The sequence below is a fragment of the Glossina fuscipes genome, unplaced genomic scaffold, assembly GCF_014805625.2.
Source record: "Glossina fuscipes isolate IAEA_lab_2018 unplaced genomic scaffold, Yale_Gfus_2 1, whole genome shotgun sequence".
In the NCBI taxonomy this organism is placed as follows: domain Eukaryota; kingdom Metazoa; phylum Arthropoda; class Insecta; order Diptera; family Glossinidae; genus Glossina; species Glossina fuscipes.
Window position 1 is genome coordinate 5,942,305 of NW_023998415.1, and position 12,870 is coordinate 5,955,174.

The 12,870-nt window shown below is 36.3% G+C and overlaps 3 protein-coding genes and 1 long non-coding RNA gene across 5 annotated transcripts; 2 read left to right on the plus strand and 2 right to left on the minus strand.

Annotated features, from left to right (window-relative positions):
• Nucleotides 1–1,554: 1,554 nt before the first annotated feature.
• Nucleotides 1,555–6,651, plus strand: LOC119631742 (tectonin beta-propeller repeat-containing protein). The gene is made up of 9 exons (XM_038024215.1): nucleotides 1,555–2,447; nucleotides 2,504–2,932; nucleotides 2,988–3,648; nucleotides 3,708–4,491; nucleotides 4,549–4,695; nucleotides 4,773–4,886; nucleotides 4,970–5,928; nucleotides 5,993–6,315; nucleotides 6,374–6,651. The coding sequence occupies exons 1-9, from the start codon at nucleotides 1,794–1,796 to the stop codon at nucleotides 6,410–6,412; spliced, it is 4,110 nt and encodes a 1,369-aa protein (XP_037880143.1). The 5' UTR covers nucleotides 1,555–1,793; the 3' UTR covers nucleotides 6,413–6,651.
• A 1,632-nt stretch (nucleotides 6,652–8,283) lies between these two features.
• LOC119632681 lies at nucleotides 8,284–8,876 on the minus strand. Of its 2 annotated transcripts, none has more exons than XR_005246801.1 (3): nucleotides 8,811–8,876; nucleotides 8,597–8,646; nucleotides 8,284–8,404 (listed from the first exon to the last, which is right to left on the minus strand). It is a non-coding gene; the product is annotated as an uncharacterized LOC119632681 (long non-coding RNA). The 2 variants fall into 2 exon arrangements; XR_005246802.1 differs by having other exon boundaries at nucleotides 8,593–8,646.
• Nucleotides 8,877–9,594: 718 nt separating this feature from the next.
• Nucleotides 9,595–10,568, plus strand: LOC119632189 (programmed cell death protein 5). Its single transcript, XM_038024992.1, has 3 exons — nucleotides 9,595–9,758; nucleotides 10,088–10,205; nucleotides 10,278–10,568. Exons 1-3 carry the CDS (start codon nucleotides 9,696–9,698, stop codon nucleotides 10,496–10,498), a joined length of 402 nt encoding a protein of 133 aa, XP_037880920.1. The 5' UTR covers nucleotides 9,595–9,695; the 3' UTR covers nucleotides 10,499–10,568.
• Nucleotides 10,569–10,653: 85 nt separating this feature from the next.
• On the minus strand, nucleotides 10,654–12,513 carry LOC119631468 (protein disulfide-isomerase TMX3). The gene is made up of 3 exons (XM_038023693.1): nucleotides 12,246–12,513; nucleotides 11,296–12,179; nucleotides 10,654–11,233 (listed from the first exon to the last, which is right to left on the minus strand). Exons 1-3 carry the CDS (start codon nucleotides 12,295–12,297, stop codon nucleotides 10,844–10,846), a joined length of 1,326 nt encoding a protein of 441 aa, XP_037879621.1. The 5' UTR covers nucleotides 12,298–12,513; the 3' UTR covers nucleotides 10,654–10,843.
• Nucleotides 12,514–12,870: the final 357 nt, after the last annotated feature.

A 12,870-nucleotide genomic window follows, 5' to 3' on the forward strand; every position in this document is an offset into this window, starting at 1 on the left:
AAGTCGTTTTCTTATTGGAAATGGTAGGTGTCTTTGCTAGTTAAATTCGAATTTATCTTCACACCCTTGCGATTCTTAATGATTGCAAATCTTTAAAGATGAGGGATTAAATGTTTTTGTTTAATTGGCTTTGCTTAGTAGCCAATAATAAAACCAATAGACTTTCGGTCGAGTCGCCAGGCTGACACGAAGGCTTAAAATTACTTCTTTAAGATTAAAAGCAGCGGTTTCTACTAAAAGACTTTTGCCATCTGCCTCCAACACAGATGTTGGAGGCTACTTTCGGCGAACATCTGAAATGTGGACAACGTTAGCCTTCGGCTATCAAAAATACAATATTACGAGCATGGTGTTCGAAATAAGTGAAGTTATTAAAGAAAATAATTATATAAAGTGTATAGTGATAGAGCTAGAGATAGAGAGAAGTAGAGAGATTGAGATGTAAGTAGAGATAGAGATAGAGATACAAATAGTGATAGAGATGGAGATAGAAATGAAGGTAGAGATAGAGATAGAGATAGGCATAGAGATAGAGATGGGGATAGAGATAGAGATGGGGATGCAGAGCTTGACATAGAGATAGAGATAGAAATAGACATTCTTTATGGGACTAGCTTTAAAGGTTGTTTTTGCGCATTCTAAAGATTTTGGGAAAAAAAATTAATTTTTGATACACTATAATACTGGGTAGACGTCGTCAATTTTTTTCCATTTTTATACTGGTTTTACATCATTATCCATAGAATATGTGCTCGAATTTTTATACATTTATTTGCAATTTGTTTATGAGTGATGAGCAAAAAAACGATTTTTTCATTCCCTTTGAAAAATAGGTGTTTTCCGTTCACGCGGTGCGTATCCTTCGACCGATTTGGCCCATTTTCAATAGCAATCTGCATGCGGGAACTTTCAATATTTCTGCCAAATTTAAAGTCGATAGCTTAATTTTAGCGGCCAAGAGAATGTTTACAATATACACAGACGGACGCATGCTTAACTCGATTTAGAATTTGATGCAGATGAAGGATATGTATACTTTGTGGGGTCTCTTATCCTTCCTTCGGGCCGTTGCACATGGTTTGACCTATGAATACTCTCCTCATCCTTGGGCGATGGATACATATATATGTGAAAAAGATGATTAGCAATAGCGAAGTTGTTACATGCATGCGAATCGTTCAAATTACAAAATTGATTGATAAAAGCAAATACAATACTGTTGATTTCCTGAATAGAAGAAGAAAAGACTAAAAATAAACATAATCCGAATGTAAGAATACACAGCCTAATTTGTTTAATTTTACTTGGAAAAAAATTACAAAAATTAAATGCTTGGAATTTCAAAACCGTATAGAATAGCTATGTGAAAACGATAAGTGCGTGTGTGTTTTTCTAATTTTATAATCACCTTTGTTGTCCTATTTGTGTGAAAACTTATCGATATAAAATTACGTGATTTGTCATCGCTACTTGAATTGATTATAAAAATTTTGAAGTGACTTAGCAGCACTAGTTGAAGGATTGAATTGTCAATTAGATATTTCTCAATACACTTTTTTCACAATAAAGGGAGAAACGATTAAGAAACAAAAAAGAAATCTTATCGAATGGAGTTCACAAGTGTAGCAATAAAATGTGTGGGTGAAAAGTAAAGGAAATAGGAAAAGGGAAAAATGGTGCGAAATTGTTAAGCGAAGTTTTTTGCAGTGAGTCAGTCAAGTAAAAATAAAGTAAAGTCACAGAACATACATATAGGTTTTGCGATTTACGGACGAGTGATTCACTCAATAAAAATGCCTAGCAGCTTGTTGTTTGCTACAAGCAGTGAAGGCCGTGTTTATACATTGTCTACAAGTTCGGCAGCATGGCGAGAATTTCCCTATTTAGGCTTAGAATTTAAAAAGATAAGCGCTGTGCCAAATTTCATGTGGGCAATAGGTGGCGACCGCCAGGTATACGTCCACGTTTACGGTTTAGATGTGCCTATTCGCGTACGGGAAGAGTCTTATGAGAATGAACGTTGGCTACCTATAGAAGGTTTCTCGAAGAAATTATTGCCTACAGATAGACCGCGCCACTCGTCTGCTGATGGAAGCCAAGAGCGTAGCATTGAAAAGATTAGATTGCCGTCAATGGCTTGGCAATGGGATGGTGATTGGCATTTGGATTTAGATTTAGAAGGTCAATCGTTGGCTGAAGATGGCTGGATGTATGCTTTGGATTTTCCGATGAATTATTCCGCTAAAAAATCATGGAATTCCTATGTACGTCGCAGACGTTGGATACGTTACCGTCGATATGGCGCTTTAAACAGTTGGTGCGCTGTTGCTCCATTGCACAAAGATCCAACACAAGAGCCGTTTATTGATGTGGCAATTGGTGGTACCAACATACCGAACGCTCCCCCAGGCACCCTTGTAGTTTGGGCGATTACAGCTCATGGCAGAGTAAATGTCTAGTTTTTGTATTTAAAATTCTGTATTTAAAATTCCTTATATTTTAGGCCATGTTTCGGACTGGCGTTAGCAACTCTTCCCCAGAAGGTTTGCGCTGGACAGCTATTTCTACCCCAGCAGGTAGCGAGCTTACACAATTAAGCGTGGGGCCTACGGGATTGGTTTGGGCCGTTTTATATAACGGTCGCGTCATAGTACGTTCAGGGGTAACACGTGAAAATTTGGCGGGAGAAGCTTGGCTGGATGTTAAACCCCCAACGCCAGTTAACGGTTGCGATGCAACAAATGGTTTGAAAATTGTGCAAGTTTCGGTTGGGACTGATTCGGTGTGGTGTGTCACCAATGATAATAGCGTTTGGTTTAGACGAGGCATTAAAGGTGACGCATCAGGCATTAGCGAAGATGCTGCTATAGGCGGTGGCTGGGTAGAAATGATAGGAAATATATCTACAGTATCGGTAGCAGCCAATGATCAAGTAAGTTTTTTTTACAGTAGTAGTATATTTTCTAAATATATTTAACAATTTGTAGGTATTTGCGATAGGATCTGCAGATCGCGGGCTTTATTACCGTTTTGGTGTTTCTCTATCTGATCCAACAGGCAAGAAATGGCGCCAATTGCAACTGCCAATGCAAATCAGTCGAACTTCGAGTTCAATGTCGCTTATATCCCGTAAAAGCGGTAGCAGTTCTACACCTGGCTCCAAGCATCAAAGTTTCTCAAATCTTTATAGTAGGGAAAAAGAAAAAGCCGTAGTAGAGACATGTGCTCCTATCGAAAACGTAATGCCTCCCGCTACAATCACTTCCGCTGCTTCACGTAGCAGCTCGCACTCCAGTAATGGCACCGCTGCCCCAGCGCACGTTCGCTTAAAAAATGACTTATGGAAGTATAACTCTGACTCCCCACCAAGTATTGGAAGCCTGAATCTGAATGAACGTCATAGAAAGCGCGCGGCTGCTTTGCGTGAAACTACACATGCTTCGAGTGCGCCTGCAACTGAAGTAGCTGAGGTAACTGGTAAACATTACGAAACTCAACTAAAAAATCCTAGAGCTTGGTCCCCGGTTCGTTCAGTAGGCTCAGCTGTAGGCGCGGAGGCGCATCCCGAAAGTGACTCTGCCGTGTTTGATGCCGATTCAACTCACCATGGTTCAGATGCTTTTCTCGGAGATGATGACGATCATGCAGGTGGAATATTTTAATTTAATTTTCTAAAATTCAATAATTGAAAGATTGCACTCTTTAAGGCTCTCAGTTTTGGACAGAATGTGAGGTTATGTGGCTTTGTGTGACTGCCGGTGCAGTGACCATTAATCCTAACAATTTGCCCAACTGGTTTAATGAGCAAGTAGCTGCTGATGGGTGTGTCGATGTGAACGCACCATGGCGTAAAGATATTTTGGAAAAATTACAAAAACGTCAGTTAGCCTTAAATTCCATACCTAACTTGGGGCTCTACGAGAAAGCTGTAGAATTATCATCATGGATTAAGTCGGCTGAGGCTCGCTATCAGCGGCCCGACACTTTAGAATGTGAAGACTGCCTCATAGAATTAGAATGGGTTAGCAGCAATGCAGCCTCGACACCCACCACTCAAAATCCTAGTGTATCAAGAGCAACAGATTCTGGAACATTTACTGTCCTTCACCCGGACGGAGTGACTACTAAAATTCAATTTTCTCTCTCAGCCATAACATGCGTACAATGCTGCAGTGAACCAGCGTCACCACGTCTTGCCATACATGCTCCCTGTTTACCGACAAACTGTTCGCCTGTAAGGTTGCTTTTCCTAAGTGATGCTGAAATGGAAGATTGGTTGTCCCACTTAACTTCAGTGTGCTGCCAAATTAATGAAGTGTCAGGTACACCAGCGAGTAACGCGATTTGGACTACTACGGAAATAGGAGATGTATACGTATTTGATCCGGAAAACATCAAGTTGCAACAATGGGTTGAACAAGAAAATTGTTTCATGCAAAAAGTGGATGTTAGCACCATGGAAACGCCCTATTATAATACCCTCTGCAATGGGTAAAGGCACTACAAAAAAATGTTTAATATCAAAAATGTTAATATCTTTAATTACAGTATGCCATCAGGCACTGAATTGGATATAACAGGATGCGTGTATGATGACGCCGATCAAATACGCTTCGACTTACAATGCCATCCTAATATAAAGTTACGTGTTAAAGTTGAAAAATTTCGTGTAATCGCAATGCATATTAATCCTAGGTAAATTTTAATTTAAACTAAATTAAAAAAATGAGAGTATCACTGGTTTTAACAATGATGCATCCTTCTTGAATCAGATTTAACGAGAAGACCACAGTACTCAATTCTATGGACGATTCAGAATGGCAAGATGAGATGCGTTATGATAAAATGGTATTCGCTCCGGGCGCAACGTTTAATTTGAAAATCAAGTCAGTTCGCTATAAACATAACCGTAAAAAAAATTTAGTTTATCTTACGTATAACGGTGTTTTGTTCTTATCTTTCTTGTAAGGGCTTTAAAAAATCACTACCAAATTATAGTGAACAATAGCCATTTTGCCGATTACAATTATCGCGTAGATCCCGCTGCTGTTACCTGCCTTTATGTATCGGGACGGGTTAAACTGTTCAACGTCACTTATCGTTGCCCCACATTTATAGTGAACTTGCAAAATATGTTTTGGCGCCAGATGGGCGGTCATCTTAAACGCGTATTTACTTGCGGAGCTGGCGTTGTGTGGGGCATGACATGCGATAATACTGCTTGGGTTTACAATGGCGGCTGGGGTGGTAACTTTTTAAAGGGCTTAGAAGGAGGTTCCGGCAAAATTAATCCTATGCTAGACACACACAACTATTATGTGTACGAAAATCAGCGTTGGAACCCCATAAGTGGTTTCACAACTAAGAGTTTACCCACAGATCGCCATATGTGGAGTGATGTAACGGGACGCCAAAAACGTAGCAAGGAGCATACTAAGCTTCTATCATCTCATTACGAATGGATTTCTGATTGGATGATAGATTTTAATATTCCTGGCGGAGCTGACAAGGAAGGTTGGCAATACGCCATAGATTTTCCCGCTACGTATCATGCGCAGAAACGTATCACGGATTGTGTGAGACGACGACGTTGGCTAAAAAAGTGTCGTTTAGTTAGTAGCGGACCTTGGCAGGAACTAAGTCACTCGAAAATTTTGGACGCTAGTTTGCAAGTTATAGCAAATGAAGACAATCCCAATGAGATGAGGGAAGAAGTCTCCATAAATGCATGGGCCATAGCTTCGAATGGGGACGTTCTAATAAGATATGGAGTAACTTCTTTCAATCCGAAAGGTGATAGCTGGGAACACATACCTAGCGAGCAGCCTCTAATCGGCATCAGTGTTTCACCCTCAGGTCAAGTATGGGTAGTAGGACGAAACGGGACAATATTTTATCGCTATGGCATAACAAAGCAAAATCCTTTAGGTAAGTATATAAAAAGAGGTCCATGAAAATACTGTAAAGGAAAATATTGTTCAAATTTCGATAGGTAAAGCCTGGCAAACGATTGAAGCGCCTGCTGGCGTGCATTTTAAAGCTATTGCTGTAGGTGAGGCAGGCATTTGGGCGTTGGATAATTCGAATCGTTTGGCTGTGCGCAGAGAAGTAACAAAATTTTTCCCTGAAGGTTCTCATTGGCAATTCTTACCGAATTTATCAACAATCGCCCCGCACACTGACACTCATGTAGGCTTTAAAGCTGTTTCAGTTGGACCTGAGGTATGGGCGGTAGCTATGAATGGAATAATTTGTAAGCGTTGCGGCATTACCAAAGAGAATCCAGCCGGCTCAGGCTGGAATTTAGGAATTCCAGTAAGTAAATGCAAAATTACCTTTTTAATTATATCACAATAATGATATATACTTTTAGGGTCAATGGCAATATTTATCTGTAGTTGGCTTCTCTTAAGACCAAAATTTCTTATTTATGCTTAATTATAAAAGTTTTGCGATTTTTTTTACATTCCTTCCTTTTAATAGGTTGTTTAGCTATTAAATTATTTTTTAAACCTTTTTGTGCTTAGCGTAATTCATTTACCAAAAAAGTATTGAAAAAACCATTTATTTGCATTTATCATATATTTTGACGCTATAATAAGAATACATTGCATACCGTAAATACACAAATCAAATAGAAATACAATTACAAATATATGCAAATATATGTATATATTCAAAAATCGAAATATGAAAGAAATTTTTATTAAACTCTCCTAAAAATTATAACTTAACACTAAACCGACCCGGATTGTTGAATATCTGCTATAGAAAAACATAAGTAAGTTTGCTTGTTCATTGTTTCCCTAAGTAAATCCAAAAAGTGTGTGTTGAAATGATCTTCGCCTCGAACCGTTTTGGTAAAACCACGGAGAAAAACAAGAAAGAACATTATGGTCGGGCGAATCCAACCTTTAAATACCCTACACCACATTGTCTAACACAATACTTATTTTTAATGTGCGTATTTATGGGGTAACAGGCCTAAAACGTAACCTAATGTAGTATAGGTTTAATTCTTACACAGCACAGAATTCAAAAATAGGCGTACGTGGTCGTTAGACAAAATTTATTTTGTAGAGTTCATTATTGTAGGAAATTCCTAGAATATGGGTAGATTTTCATCACCACATTTAAAATTTAGATTTTTCTGCTCTACAAAGCATCAAATTTTCGTGAAAATCCTTATTAAGATAGGATCCAAAAACTAGGGCGAGATGGTCGAAATTTGGTACAGTTAATTTTTTTATGTTAAATTGCTATTATGATATAATTTTCATCATGAAGCATTGAAAATTATACTGTTTTCGTTATATGAGAGGGGGTTCAAAAGTTGCTCTAGCTGTTGCAAAGTTTTCATATCAATTTAGAATGCCGAAATACTATTACTTAACCACTTTTGCCGAGAAAATTTGAAAATTACCATTTCTTTCCATGTAACGAATTTTCACAATAGGGCGTTATATGGGAGGAGTGGTTGAACAAGTGGATCGAGCCGAACCATTTTCAATAGCGTTTGTTCTTGAGTCAAAACACGTCACTATATTAAATTTCATTAAAATATCTCAAGAATTGCGACTGGACATACGCATAGACAGGCTTGGGCCAATTCAGATTATGATTCTGAATCGACCGGTATAATAAAAGGTGGGATCCTCCGCGCTACAAGATCATTGATTTATCGATGCAAATATTCTTTTTTTGGTTTGTGAAAAAAGAATGGATAAAACCTGTAAATTGAGAGGCTTACACAGCAAATTTTTCTGATAATCCCCTGTGTTAACAGGCATAGATATACCAGCCGAGAAAAGTGAAACATAAGTCCAGAATGTTTATTTGTGTAAAAAATAAAGCTGGAGAAAAGAAGTTAAAAATAGAATTACAAGGAAAATGAGGACGACGTAGTCAGGTAATTAAAATGCAAAGCCGTCAGCAAAACAAAGGAAAAGAAAAGTAGTGAAAGTGAAAACTTTAGAATATTTAGTATCTAATGTTTCTTTATTTTTTATTAATAAATCGATGTTTTCATATAAAATTTCTTAATTTCTTCAAATTTACAAGTTTACCGCCATAATTTTTAAACAAGGCCCTCGCTAAATTCCCTGTTGAAAGGCAAAGCACAGAGTCGCTTATAATAAATAAAAAAATTGCCAAAAATGCTCTGAAATGGTTGAGTGCCCAACTAACAACTTCAATTGCCAGAAGTTAAAGAAAATTGATGCGCCTGACAAAAGGAAAATTAATTTATGATTAAGTTAAATTTTTAATAATGTTAGTGACCTACTTTTAAAACCAGAAACGTCTTCAATCAAGTACATTGATTATATTACGTTATATAATATATGAGTCGATTCGAACCCGTGTTATAATCCTTTAAACATATCGAACTTCATTTTGAAGAGCACTGTAAATGAACGAAATATTATATCATATAGACAGAATTTTTTGGAATAAGTAAAAAGTTATAAAATAAATAATTCAGTTGGTAGTGCACGATTAAGTTCTTCAATGCTAGTCAGTGATATATGTAGCTTGTCATCATTATTGAACCTTAAATTTAATTTAGCGCACGTGGCATACACGAACACTTACTTACTCTAAATTGCGTTGATATTTCTCTCTGTATTTGAAGTTTTTACTGAATATCTGAATATATGGAGCAAAATAAATGAAAAAGAATCAGTTAAACAAAGAAAATTTCAAAACATATTTTTCAACTTATTGATGAATTTAAGATTATCATTTTATGTTCATTAGAAATGTTTAGTAACCATTATTAGCATAGGATTAATTTTAACGTGGCCAGTTACCCGATATTTAGCAATTTATTTCTCTCCATTATCTATTTTATGAAGTAGTACAAAAATTATTCTTGGCTTATATAAGAGAACAATTAACTCTACACGTGTAGGCAAGCGTTGAAAAGTGGTGAATTTTCTCTCTATCCGGGTAAAGTCAACTTTTTAAAGGATAATGCCAGCAATACCACCACGGTACCAGGGTTGCCAAGTTCCTCTGTCAGAGCAAACAAAATTTTAATTAGAAATGCCAACAAATGTTATACAGAATCGAATCCCTTTGGTCTATTATTTAACAGAATCGATTCCCTTTTGTCGGTAAAGTTGGGCATTTGGTCTGTTATTTAACAGAATCAAATCCCTTTTGTCGGTAAAGTTCGGCATTTGGTGTGTTATTTAACAGAATCGATTCCCTTTTGTCGATTAAGTTGGGCCTTTAACATTAGCTGCTTGGCGTTAACATTTTTGTTAAGTTGGGCATTTACGTTGATCGTAAATCGTCTTAACTACTTGTTGTTGTTTTTATTTTATATGCATACAAGAGCAAATGTTTCCAAATTGTCATAATGCCGTTTAAAAGTTGGAAAAAGTGTATTTCACCACGAAAAACGTAACTACATTTGATTTTGTATATTCCCAAACATTAGGATATAAGCGCGACGTTATCGTGCTTGCAATACTATTTATTTAGGCTTATTTGATAATATTGATGAGTAGTAACTTGGCGGCACTTTCAACTTAATTTTTGCCATGCCTGTTTTTAAAGAGAAGAAGAACGATATCAATATAAATATATGATACTCTCGCATCCCTAACAAAAAATAATCTTAAAGAAATAATAATAAGGAAAGGAGCGAAAAAATTCGAATCAATTAACGAAGTTATTGGGAATAGATAATGGCTGACAATGATTTAGAAGCTGTACGAGCTCAACGGTTAGCCCAATTACAATCGCAATATGTAAGTTTCATTTCCTGTTTTAGAATGTAAAAGCTCCAAACCGATGGCCGGCGGAAATGTTTATATATGCATGTGCCTTATATATAGAGAAAGGGGGTTAACGGGAAAATGTTTTTTTAATTCTCCAACTGACCGATTATATTTAACATTTATTAAAATAATGTAATCGTCAACTTGGAAGAAATTTTAAAAGGCTTCTGTTTTGTATGAAAAGCAAAAATGACTCATTTTCTTTGCTGCAATAGATAGGTAACTGGGCAACATAGATCTTTACGTAAAGCGATGTCTTTAACAACTCAATTAATCCAGTCTCTTTCGCATTTTTTAAGGCTGGTGGGCACAATGCACCGGATAAGCAGAAAGCTCAGGAAGAACAAATGCGTCAACAAGAAGAGATAAAAAATACTATACTTTCTCAGGTGTTGGATCAACAGGCCAGAGCCAGACGTAAGTTAAAATGACTAAGACTTTGCCAGTTCCTTAAAAAGCAAAAAAAAAAAAATTTACTTACTTTAACAGTAAATACTTTAAAGATTAGCAAGCCCGACAAAGCCCAAATGTTTGAAAGCATGGTTATACGTATGGCACAGATGGGTCAGATTCGCGGCAAACTAGATGACGCACAATTTGTTCATATTTTGGAAAATGTTAATGCCCAGATGCCACAGAATAAAAGTACCGTTAAATATGACAGGCGCCGTGCTGCAATCGATTCTGACGATGATGATTACGGTTGCTGATTTTTCAAGAATTATTTAAAAACTGGAACGTATTTTTTTTAATCTTCTTAACGTTTTCTGAATATTTTTGGTATATATTTAAAAATTTTAATCTTCATAAATAACGTTTTCTGAATATTTTTGGTATATTTTTAAAAATTTAGTTCATATGTAAATTTGAACAAAAAAAAAGAAAAAAAAAAACGAGAACAAATAGAAAATACAAGATTATTACAATGAACTTAATTCGTAAGCTTACAAAAGTCTGTAAATTTGGACTAAGCTATTTTTGGCATAGAATGTATCATCATCTTTGAAATGAATATCTAGGCAAACTGCACCTACTGTTATACTAAATTTTACGATTTATTCCTTCTTTTCATGGTCATCTTCGTCTTCGTCTTCGATCACCATACAATCCCCACAGAAAATCGAGTATAAAATTAAAGAAAGAAACCCTAAAGGTAAACCAAAAATAACTGTGGTAAGGACCGGATTACCGCGCCACATTTCAATGAGAGACTTTTTCAATTCGAATAAAGCTCTATTAACTCGTACTAGATAGGTGTCACCACCCAAAGCGATAGCACTTTCATTATGAATTGCTTCCAGAAACATATGTAAAGCCTGTGGTGTCATTTGTAAGGGATCATCGTCAGGTAAATAATGATGTTGCGTAGTAGAATTAATTACAATTAGATGCGGCGTAGGCAGTTGATCCATAATGATGGAATGGGCTATACTGGGATCTCCAATCTACGGAAATAACATATATTAGCAAAAGAGAAAGAAAATGATGCAATTTTAATAAAACTCACCCAACCGAATTGAAATTTTTCGTGATAACGTTCTCTATGTTTACGTATTACGCCTTCTACCATGTCTCTAAACTCCAATTCGTGTGTGGCCACTTGATTCAGTTTGTCCTCTTCTACCACCGCAACAACTAAATTCTTTTTAGTTTTCAATAATTGGTGTATATTGAAACGTGTGATTTTAGGGAAGCTTACAAAACGTTCTACATTAACCCAGTGGTGTATAGTTTCGTTAACCTCGAAGGGATCCATCTCATGAGCTCGATGGGCACATGGATAAAAGTGATGCTGCTCCTCTTTATAAACGATGACCGCCGGTGGATGTTCAAAATCGAAATGATGAGCAGCTATATCTTCAGTAGTGGCATAAAAGAAACCATGTTCCTGATAATTTTCAGCTGCTGCGTAATAAGTCTCCCAAACGATACCCTCTTGCAAGCCCACAAACATAAAGAATATGGTATGGGAGCCCTTGAGCATGTCTACACTTTCGGTGCGTGTAACTAATTGTACGGGAGGTCCGCTCATTCTTAAAGCATAATCTACAAGCTCATCGCGGCTTCGATCGCCGTGGTAAGTAAACTCCATATTACCTTTTATGAACATAATAGTGGGATAAGAACGTATTTTAAACTCCCTAGCTGCGGCTGGATATTTGGTGCAATCCAACCGACCTACTCTGACATTTGTGGCATGCAGTGCTTGGGCCACCAATCCAAAAATTGGTTCAGTTCGTTTACAATAACCACACCATGGTGCATAAAACATAACCAGCCATTGACCTTCATGTCGTACGTCAATAAAACGATCTGTCAACTCTAGAACACGGGAAGAATCCGCTCTGCGCCAGGCGAATAATGTTGAGGCGCTAACTAGCACGATGAAAACTATAAAAAATATGTTTCGGCGAGGTATATAATGAAGCAACCTTTTATTTTAATATTTGATTTTACCTGTTAGAAAAGCTCTCAACTGGCTGCAATGCCACAACATTTTCGGTGTCATTTTTATAATGCAAATCAAATCTTAATTCAACATTTCTATATCCCTTTGGACAATAATTGATGGTACTTCGTATGCCTTTTGTTTATTATTTTATACAACTTTTTTAAATTAAATTAATAAAAATTACAAATACATTGAAAAATTTTTGTAAAATCAACCCCATCAACAAATTGTCAAATACAATAGAAGGGGAAAAAAAGATAAATGGATAAGATTGGCCAGGATTACCAATACTTTGTTATATTAACTCACTATAAAGATCTATTTAGTAGTCAGATATTAAGGAATAATTGCATATAATTAATCAAATACAGTATAAGCGGAACTCAATTTTTAAAGAAATTGAATGTTCGAAGTTTAAAATATGAAAACTTTTAAAAACTAAAATTATACGAGAGTTTCGGTACTTAATAAAGAAATAATAAAGACAAAAAGAAGCGCGTAGATAGACTCACGGCTAGACCGTATAATATTGTATGCATACTAGTTACATAAGCAACTCTTTAAAAAAAATCATAAAATAATTTCGCGAGCGACTTTTATGAATACATTTAAAAAAAAAAAAAAATTCGA